Source organism: Schistocerca gregaria, chromosome 4, assembly GCF_023897955.1.
Source record: "Schistocerca gregaria isolate iqSchGreg1 chromosome 4, iqSchGreg1.2, whole genome shotgun sequence".
NCBI classification, from domain to species: Eukaryota; Metazoa; Arthropoda; class Insecta; order Orthoptera; family Acrididae; genus Schistocerca; species Schistocerca gregaria.
Genome location: NC_064923.1, coordinates 167,613,763 through 167,624,631, shown reverse-complemented (window position 1 = coordinate 167,624,631; position 10,869 = coordinate 167,613,763). Strand labels below are relative to the sequence as shown.

The 10,869-nt window shown below is 42.6% G+C and overlaps 1 protein-coding gene across 1 annotated transcript; it reads left to right on the top strand.

Moving 5' to 3' along the window:
* The first annotated feature begins 527 nt into the window (after positions 1–527).
* Positions 528–10,659, top strand: LOC126267647 (putative gustatory receptor 28b). The gene is made up of 2 exons (XM_049972947.1): positions 528–683; positions 10,312–10,659. The coding sequence occupies exons 1-2, from the start codon at positions 528–530 to the stop codon at positions 10,657–10,659; spliced, it is 504 nt and encodes a 167-aa protein (XP_049828904.1).
* Positions 10,660–10,869: the final 210 nt, after the last annotated feature.

Below are 10,869 nucleotides of genomic sequence, written 5' to 3'. Positions count from 1 at the left end.
TGTCTGATGTAAAAAAGCTTCCGAAATAGAAGTTTCGTTGCCCAGATCACAGATGCAAGTATCCTGATTACTAGTTTCAACATAGTTTCATTGTAATTTCAGATCATCAGGTATGTGAATTGTAAATCCCAGTGCAATGAGACCACTGACAACATGGAGGTAAAATCACAGGTTTCCAAAGACCATATGACGATGCGCTGCACGTAGGAACTTTATAATTCACATATCCGATGGTCTGAAGATGACAACATAACTTTATTGAAATCTGCTATCAGGATATTTATTAATCGCGATCTGGCCAATGTAACTTCAATTTCTGAAGGTTTTGTACATTGATTTACAGGTCGCTCTAGTTCTCACGGTGTCACGGAAATTACAAACGATGTTTGATTTTAGAGAAAGTAGGAGACAATAGATAGTAACATCCAAGCGTGACGAACGATTGTAAGTGCGGCCTTAGAACTGTGGTATCAGCTACTGTGGCTGCTAGAGCTCTGTATGTTCAGCACAGTGGCGACGCGAGAGCCATGCGGTCGCTGCGGGAAGCTCACGACGCACTGTTGGACGCCGCAACCCTCGTGGACCAGGCTTACGGGCTGCCCCTCCTAGGAAGCCTCGCCGCCAACTTCGTACACTTCATCTCGGCGCTGAACCTCATGCTGGCCGTCAAACTGCGTTACCAGGTAAGCAGGATTTGCTGTCCTTAAGAAATACTGCTTTTCCTTTTTTAACGAGGACGTCAAATAACGCTTTTCCTTTGCTGTCTCGTTCTATTACCAGGTTAACAGGATTTGCAGTCCTTAACAAATAGTTCTTTTGTTTTTTCAAAGAGAACTTCAAAAGCACTTTTTCATTGTTGTCTCGTTGTATTTGCGCTAAGCTCGACGCTGATTACCGTCTTTGTAGGCGGTGATGTACCTAAAATGCGACTTTTCCTTGTTCGTCACATTCTTCTTCGCTAAAGCCTAACCAAGCAGGCTCAGTTATTAAATACTGATTTCATTGGGGCAATTACAGTATGTAACATGAGGTACGAGGACGTTCGACTACAGGGTACTAGGAAGGTTTGCAATCTTTGCTGTTTTCACAGACAGGATACGTTAGCATAAACTGATAAACAAAAATTTGTTTTACCGTTTGCATAAAGACAAGAGATTTGCAGATAATGTCGTCGTTAAGTGGATAAAAGAGTCAGTAGAAGATCATAATGAATTAGAAAAATATTTGTAAAAGTTATCTGAAAATTAGGGAAGGTATCGTTTGTTTTTCTTAATGTGAATACCGAAAATCAATTCATTTATTAAGTGTTACATTGTAAATGATATATTTGATACAACTATAAAGTTTGGCTATTCAAATAAATACAGTGACGAAAAAAGCTGCACCGTCAACTCCTTGTCGGACCACTAACAAACTGATTCTTCAGTCTCTCCATATCTGTGGGTTATATTCTTAGATTTTTCCTCCTTCTGTGAAATTATTGACAGTAGTTTCAACATAGCTAAAAGCGATTCATACAAATGAAAAATAGTGCGAGTGCATGATGGCTGTTTGGTTTTTCCAGCTTTAACAGAACTTATTAGTTTGTGATCGTAAACACAGGATGCCCATAGGGCGTCCAAAACCAGCTTATTGCCGCCTTTTGGGCTGTAGAAGGTCGAATAAAAAAAGAGGGTCAAATATCTCTAAGCACTATAGGACTTAACATCTGAAGTCATCAGCTCCCTAGAACTTACAACTACTTAAACCTAACTAAGCTAAGGGCATCACACACGTCTATGCCTGAGGCAGGACTCGAACCTGTGACCGTAGCAGCAGCCCGGTTCCGGCTTAAAGTGCCTAGAACCGCTTGGTCTCAAGGCTCAGCAAGGTCGAATCACTGGCATCAGATGAGTGCGAATAAAGTGCCGACAGATAACGCAGGTCTGTAGGGCAACTACCACTGAACGAGTACCAACGAGGATACTGAACAACAGAGTGAAACAAACTATAGGCATGGGCTCTCCCCTCGAGGATTACACCACGATGAGGGTGTAAGATAGTTCGATAGACTATGTCAGGCACATAATAAGCGCAGATTTAACTGACAGGATGTCACGTGAACTGTCGGAAACATATTAATGGAACCGCAGGTTATATCGTTAAATACTAACACCATGACACAGACAACAGAGAACTGCATAGTGTGGAGAAAATCATCTCGAACACTGAGTGGATATCTGTAGCGTTCAGAAATGAGTCTCACTTCTATTTTTCACCATGAGATCGTCACCATTGTGGCTGCAGACGGTGAAACGTAACAGTAATCGGCGATTCTTGAGACCTGTGGCGCTCCGACTCCTGGAATCATGGTGTGGGGAGATACTGGATATGTCAACAGGTTTCGTTTGGTAATTTCTGAAATTTCTGAAAAGTCCGGCATTATTAAAGAGATTTATTAAATTCTCCAGTCATACCTTTCAAGACCGTGCAATACAATGGTATTTTAAAGCAGTAAAATGCAACACATTAATGCGCAATACGATCAACCTGATCAAGCGAAGTGGCGCTGTGATTAGCTCTCTCGACTCGGTCTAGGAAGAAGGACGGTTCAAAGCCGAGTCCACCCACCCTAATTTGGGTTTCCCGTAATTTCCCTAAATCGCTTCAGACAAATGTTGGGATGGTTCCTTTGAAAGGCCATGGCCGACATTTTTCCCCACCCTTCCACAATCCGATGAGACCGATGACGTCGCTGTTTGGTCGCCTTCCCGAATAAGCCAAACACCTGACAACCTTGGGAAATACTACGCGTTAAGGGTTCCGTGCCAGAGACATCGGAAAAATTTCACTGAAGCACAGCTCGTTTTGATCTGCGACACCCTAGTTGATCAGCTTTGTAAAATTCATGCTCTAATTTGAGAACCTTCAGAATGTGGTATGGTTTCCTCTCTACCGTAAAGTGTAACACTTCTAAAATACTTGATTTTGGCACATGTAACTCGTTTATTATACTTCTTTCCACTGTTTCTGCGATTCGCTGAATAGAATCTTGTGGAACGGGAGGTCTTCCGGAGCGTGATTTATCTGCAAGGCTTTCCAGTCCTTTGGAACTTATTGATAAGTTACCAGACTTTTGCTTTTCTGGGTACTGGTACGTGAAATTTCCGAATCAACTCCTGTTGCAACGCCAGTTAACATAACAGGTGTAATCATGCTCCAATAATTACCAGATGTTCTGCAATCTGTAAGTGCTCAGCTTGATTATTCGAATAAAAACAATAGATCCACGTCGTCACAGAAATGGATTAGAATTATGAATTATATAAATCTAGGGGTAGCGTGTTTCATTCATAATCAAAATATCATCGGTCCCGGGTTCGAATCCCACCACTGCTTAATTTTGATTAATAATGAGCATTGGCGGCCGAAGACTTCTGGCATAAGACGTCAGCCCTCATTGTGCCAACGACCTTGTCAAAGAAGGCAGAGGGGCGGACAGAGGTTTAGCGCACTCTCTTGTCCTTCGGGTGGGAAACTGCCCCTAAAGGCGGAAGAGTCAACAATGACCAGCGGCATTAGGAGGCAGACGGCAATGGAAACCACTGAATTAAAGACACGTAACGTGTATCCACAGGACATGTAGCCTGTAATTGAAGAAGTGTCATGATGATCTCTCCATTGGCAAAAGATTCCGGAAATGTCCCCCTTTCGTAAATCCGGGAGGGGACTGCCAATTGGGAGGCTACCATTAGAAAAAATTGAAAAATCCATGGAAAGATAACGTTCTTTGAGTCGAGACGTGGAATGTCAGAGATTTCAACGTCTTAGGGCAACTATATAATGTGAAAAGAGAAATAAAAAGGCTCTATCTAGATACAGTAGGGGTCCACTGAAGTGGAAAGAAGGATATCTGGTCAGATGAGTATAGGGTAATATGAAGAGCAGCAGAAAATTGTATAACGGGAGTAGGAGTCGTTATGAATAGGAAGGTAAGGCAGAGTATTAGTGTGAACAGTTCAGCGTTAGGGTTGTAGAATCGACAGCAAACCAACACCGACAACGATAGTTCTAGTATACAAGCCGAAGTCGCAAGCTGAAGATGAATGGATGGAGAAAGTGTATGAGGATATTGGACGTATGTTGCAGTATGTAAAGGGATATGACAATCTAATATTCATGGGAGACTGGAATCCAGTTGTAGGGGACGGAGTAGAAGAAGAGGTTACAAGTGAATAAGAACATGTGCTTGGGAAAAGTAATGAAAGAGGAGAAAGTGTAATTGAGTTCTGTAACAAGTTTCAGATCTTAACAGAGAATACTCTTTTCAAAAGTCACAAGAGGGGAGGCATACTTCGAAAAGGCCTGGTGATATAGGAAGATTTCCGTTAGATTACATGGGCAGACAGAGATTTCGAAATCAGATACTGGATTTAAGGTATAAGCAGGAGCGGACATAGATAAACATGTGGTAGTGATGAAGAGTAGGCTGAAGTTTGAGGGATTATTCAGGAAGAATCAATACGCAAGGAAGTGAGATACGGAAGTACTAAAAAATAATGAGATGCGGTTGAAGTTGTCTAAGGCTATATATACAGCAATAAGGAATAGCTCAGTAGGCAGTACAGTTGAAGAAAAATGGACATCTTTAAAAAGGGCAATCGCGGAAGTTGAAAAGGAACACATTGGTACAGAGAAGGTACCTGCAAAGAAACCGTGGGTAACAGAAGTAGAACTTCAGCTGGTCGATGAAAGGAGGAAAAAAAAACGTTCCGAGAAATTCAGGAATACAGAAGTATAATACGACGAGGAATGAAATAATTAGGAAGTCCAGGGAGGCTAAGACGAAATAGCTGCATGAACAATGTCAAGAAACAGAAAAAGAAATGATTTTCGGAAGGAGTGATTAAGTATATAGGCAAGTCAGAACAACATTCGGTGAAATTAAAGGCAAGGGTGGTAACAAGAATGCAACGGGAATTCCACTCTTAAATGGAGAGGAGAGAGCGGACAGGTGAAAAGAATACATTAATATCCTCTATGAGGGACAAGCTTTGTCAAATGTGATAGAAGAAGAAAACAGGAGTCGATTCAGAAGAGATAGGGGATCCAGTACTAGAATCATAATTTAACAAAGCTTTGCAGGACTTAAGATCAAATATTGTAGTAGGGATAGATAACATCCCATTAGGATTTCTAAAATCATTGGGGGAAGTGGCAACAAAATTACTATTCACGTTGGTGTGTAGAATGTATGACTCTGGCGACATTCTATCTGACTTTCGGGAAAGCATCAAGCACATAATTCCAAAGATAACAAGAGCTGAGAAGTGCGAGAATAGCTGCGGAAGCAGCTTAACAGCTCATGCATCTAAGTTGCTGACAAGAATAATATACAGAAGAGTGGAAAAGAAAATTAAGGACGCGCTAGATGACGATCGGTTTGGCTTCAGAAAAGGTAAAGACTCGAGAGAGGCAATTCTGTCGCAGTGGTTAGTAATGGAAGCAAGACTACAGGAAAATCAAGATACGTTCGTAGGTTTTGTCGACCAGGAAAAAGCGTTCGACAGAGTAAAATGGTGCAAGATGTTCGAAATTCTGAGAAACGTAGGGGTAAGGTATAGGGAGAGAAGGGTCATGTACAATTTGTACAGCAGCCTAGAGGAAATAATAAGAGTGGACGGACAAGAACGAAATGTTCGTATTAAAAGCAGGGTAGGACAAGGCTGCAGCCTTTCTCCCCCGCTGTTCAATCTGTACATCGAAGACTCAATAATCGAAATAGAAGAACGTTTCAAGACTGGAAATAAAATTCAAGGTGAAAAGGTATCAATGATACGATTTGCTGATGACATTGCTATTCTGAGTGAAAATGAAAACGATTTACATGATCTGCTGAACGCAATGAATAGTCTAATGCGTACAGAGGATGGATTGAGATTAAATCGAAGAAAGAGTCAGGTAATGAGAAGTATTAGAAATGAGAACAACGAGAAACTTAACACCAGAAACGATGGTCACAACGTAGATGAAGTTATGGAATTCTGCTACCTATGCAGTAAAATATCTAATGACGGACGGAGTAAGGAGCAAATCAAACGCATACTAAAAATGGCAGAAAAGCATTCTTGGCCAAGAGAATTCTACTAATATCAATATATCAGCATTAATATGAGGAAGAAAATCCTCAGAATGTACGTCTGGAGTACAACATTGAATGGCAGTGAAACATGGACTTTCGGAAAACTGGAACAGAAAAGAATCGAAGCATTTCCGATGTGGTGTGCTACAGACCAATGTCGCAAATTAGGTGCACTGATAAGGTAAAGAATGAGGAGGTTCTTTGCAGAATCAGAAAGGAATATGTGGAAAACACTGATAAGGAGAAGGGACAGGATGATAGGACATCAGTTAAGATATGAGGGAATGACTTCCATGGTACTAGAGGGATCTGTAGGGGGCAAAAAACTGTAAAGGAAGCCATCGATCGGAATACAACTAGAAAATAATTGAGGACGTAGGTTGCACGTGCTACTCTTGGATGAAGAGGTAAACGAGCCGCAACAAACCAGTCAGAAGACTGATAATGAAAAAAAATTATCCATTATTTTTTAGAGTGGGATCGAGACTTAATGTCCAGGGTGTATTATTACCCTGAAAAGGAATTAAAGCTGGTGTAGAGTCTCCCTTCACAAGTGCTAGCCATCACCTGAAGAAGACTGCAGTGACCATGTAAAGAACTACTAGAAATAATGAAGTACGCCTATCAATGAAAAGGTAAAGGGAAGCAATAAATGTCGTCCAAAGCTGTGTTAAAAATCAGCTTGGTTACCTAACACCACTGCGATTCGTTGAAGCACATTCTCCTGATGCTGGAGAGGTTTGATATCCACTTTGGTTTGTTTGTTGAGTGGTTGCTGTGAGATTATCGTGTAATAGTTCATACGAAACAGTTTCTAGGTGTCCTTAAGTGATTCAGTTCGTTACGAGACAATTTTGTTTGTGATACTGAAGAGGTCAGACATCTGCATGAGTTGTCTGGCTGTTCACGTTGCGAGACAACAGTAGTGCACTTGAAATTAGACTGAGTGGTGGGAGGCTCGCCCCAACTAAAATCTAAGTGCTGAATAATAGTGTATCCACCTGTCAAGAGGTTGGCCTGTGAGAGGATTTACCGGAGCGACCTCTTGCGTTGTGTTCTGTGAAATTCCGGCAGAGAAGTTGTACACAAATGTTATTTCAGGATCACATAGGTATGAGCGCCCACCCATTATGAAGGAGCTTAGCTTGGTGAGTAAAGCAGTTTCCATTTAAGAAAGGCCTAGGTATTGTTGCCTGTAGTAACAAACATGGAAACAGGAATGCCCAGCAGATGAGTGGGTACATCCCATTGTAGTGTGCTGATGCAGGATCGCAAGCTAGTTGGACTGGTATCGCTACGGTGATGTGGAAAATACATGCAGTCCCCTACTTCCGAATTATAAGAACCATTTAAACTTAATATTGTAAGTTACCAAGAGTGACATCAAAATTCTACTCATATACACTGAGTAACATGTGAATATACACCACAGCATAGAAAAATAGGAGCCTCATTACTTTTACACCACCTCCATTACGTAGATATATGACCTGTGCACATACATTTAGGGAAATGGTACACACAAAGTACAGGTAAATGATCAGTGGTAAAATAGATTTCACCTTAGTAATAAGATAATTACAAGGGGCGCTCCGTACAGTTTTACACACTTCTTTTTTCCATGATTCACGGTACTCCATTTGACTTATCATAACATCCACAATTTTGCATTACTGTGGCTTAACCGCAGGTGGCAGGTCCATCACTAGAACTGTAATCCCTACACAGAACAGCCTATGTTTGCTACTGCTGTCATTGCACGAGCGAACAACATGGGTCGGTTGGGTTGGTTTTGGAGAGGAGACCGGACAACGAAGTCATCAGTCTCATCGAATTAGGGAAGGACGGGGAAGGAAGTCGGCTGTGGAACCATCCCGGCATTTGCCAGGAGTGATTTAAGGAAATCACGGAAAGCTTAAATTAGGATGGCCGGACACGGGACTGAACCGTCGTCCTCCTGAATGCGAGACAACATGGAGTGTGATCATCAATGACGGCGCTGGACGGCATGGTTTCCCTGGAAGGAGGGTATAAACACTACAGATATTCAGACGTGATACTTCTTCGTTTGATCAGAGAGTGCACCGTCAAAAAATAGCTCCTGAAACAAGCGCGTCGGAAAACCACAACGGCCATCGCTGCAATAGGATTTCAAGTACTTCCACACCCGCCATTTTCTGCTGACTTGACCCCCATAATTTCTGTACGCTCTTCTCAAACTATTTTTGTGGTGTGTGTCGCGCCCACCACTTGACTGCTGGCAGCAGTTCCTGAAAGTCTGAAAAATGAGGTCAGCGAGGAGGTTACTTGAGAGCCTGGTGATGAAAAGGGCCCACAGTGTGTGAGGGCAGCTGGAACACCATTTCAGCGGCGGCAGCCGTGGTTTTAGACTAATATGAAGGCGAGCGTTTTCGTGTTGCAAGAGCACATTTGGTGAGCGTGTACACTCTCTACACGCTGTAACCAGTCGCTTGTGAATATCATTTTCACACCGTCCTTACACAGACACCACGTGAAGCAGTAACAGATACAAAGCCAAAATATTTACGTAATAATTAACATATACAGGGTGTTACAACAAGGTACGGCTAAACTCTCAGGAAACGTTCCTCACACACAAATAAAGAGAAGATGTTATGTGGACATGTGTCCGGAAACGCTTAATTCCATGTTATAGCTCATTTTAGTTTTGCCAGTATGTACTGTACCTCCTCGATTCACCGCCAGTTGGCCCAACTGAAGGAAGGTAACGTTGCTCTACAGTACTAGCATCAAGCACATCAGTACGTAGCATCAACAGGTTAGTGTTCATCACGAACATGGTATTGCAGTCGGTGCAATGTTTAAAATTGCGGAGTTGGCAGATGCCCATTTGATGTATGGATTAGCACTGGGCAATAGCAGTGGCTCGGTACGTTTGTATTGAGACAGATTTCCAGAACGAAGGTGTCCCGACAGGAAGACGTTCGAAGCAATTGATCGGCGTCTTAGGGAGCACGGAACATTCCAGCCTATGACTCGCGACGGGGGAAGATCTAGAACGACGAGGACACCTGCAATGGACGAGGCAATTCTTCGTGCAGTTGACGATAACCCAAATGTCAGCGTCAGAGAAGTTGCTGCTGTGCAAGGTATCGTTGACCACGTCACTGTATGGAGAGTGCTACGGGAGATCCAGTTGTTTCTGTACCATGTACAGCGTGTGCGGGCACTATCAGGAGCTGATTGGCCTCCACTGGTACACTCTACTGGTACACATGTGTCAATTATCATTTCAGTGCAAATTTTCTTTTTACGGATGAGGCTTCATTCCAACGTGATCTAATTGGAAATTTTTACACTCAACATGTGTGGGCTGAAGAGAACCCGCACTCAATTGTGCAATCATGTAATCAACACTGATTTTCTGTGAAAGTTTGGGCAGGCATGGTTGGTGATGTCTCGATTGAGCCCATGTTCTTCCTCCTACGCTCAATGGAGCACGTTATCATGATTTCATACGGGATACTCTACCTGTGCTACTAGAACATGTGCGTTTACAAGTACGACACAACATGTGGTTCATGCACTATGGAGCTCCACATTTCAATTGAAGTGTTCGTACACTTCTCAACTAAAGATTCGGTGACCAATGGATTGGTAGAGACTGAGCAATTCCATGGCCTCCACGCTCTCCTGACCTAAACACTCTTGACTTTCATTTATGGGGGCATTTGAAAGCTCTTGTCTACGCAACCCCGGTATCAACGTAGAGACTCTTCGTGCTCGTATTGTGGACGGCTGTGATACGCCATTCTGCAGGGCTGCATCAGCGCCTCAGGGATACCATACGACGGAAGGTGGATGCATGTATCCTCGCTAACGGAGGACATTTGAACACTTCCTGTAACAAAGTGTTTGAAGTCACGCTGGTACGTCCCGTTTCTGTGTGTTTCCATTCCAAGATTAATGTGTTTTGTAGAGATGTAATAAGATGAGCTCTAAGATGGAAAGTAAGCGTTTCCGGACACATGTCCACGTAACATATTTTCTTTCTTTGTGTGTGAGGAATGTTTCCTGAAAGTTTGGCCGTACCTTTTTGCAACACCTTGTATAATACCCAATTTGTGTAAATAGTACTAATGGATGCATGAAGTACAACTAATTAACATAGTAGTTTCAATGTGTAACTCTTAATTTTTTCCCTTTAGGTGATATCTCATGGCCATGCAGATCTCCTGATTCTGGTAAGCAGCTGTTGGGCGCTACTTCACGTGATTTGTGTGTTGGCTGTGACAGGGGTGTCCAGCGCTGCAGCTGCCGAGACTCGCCAAATTCCTCGACTCGTACACAAGGCACTGCTGCCAATCACACAAGTCGGCACCAGCGACTCACAGCTGCGTGAACAGCTGCAACTGTTCTCGCAGCAGGTGATGCACCAGCGCCTGTGCTTCACAGCATGTGGTTTCTTCACAATCGATCTGACGATAGTGCTCTCCATGGTTGGGGCTGTCACTACTTATCTTGTCATTTACTTACAGTTCAGTGCTTCTCACTAGATGTTTAGCATGTAGACTAAACAAAAGTATTGATTACCTAGCCGCACTATATATACATGAATACTCTCCTTCCTTAAAACACCAGAAATGTACTAACCAAAGATTTCCATTCCAGCTCCATAGAGCTTAACCCGCCTTCTGGTTTCAACCTACATGTCAGATTAACAGATGCATAAACACTCTGAATATTTCTAGCAATGTGTGAGAATT

What these genes read in the sequence shown, in the direction of transcription:
- LOC126267647 (XM_049972947.1), top strand. Translation starts at nt 528, where the DNA reads ATGCGGTCGCTGCGGGAAGCTCACGACGCACTGTTGGACGCCGCAACC. An exon ending in CCGTCAAACTGCGTTACCAG is followed by an intron (nt 684 to 10,311) that starts GTAAGCAGGATT and finishes TTTTCCCTTTAG; the next exon opens with GTGATATCTCATGGCCATGC.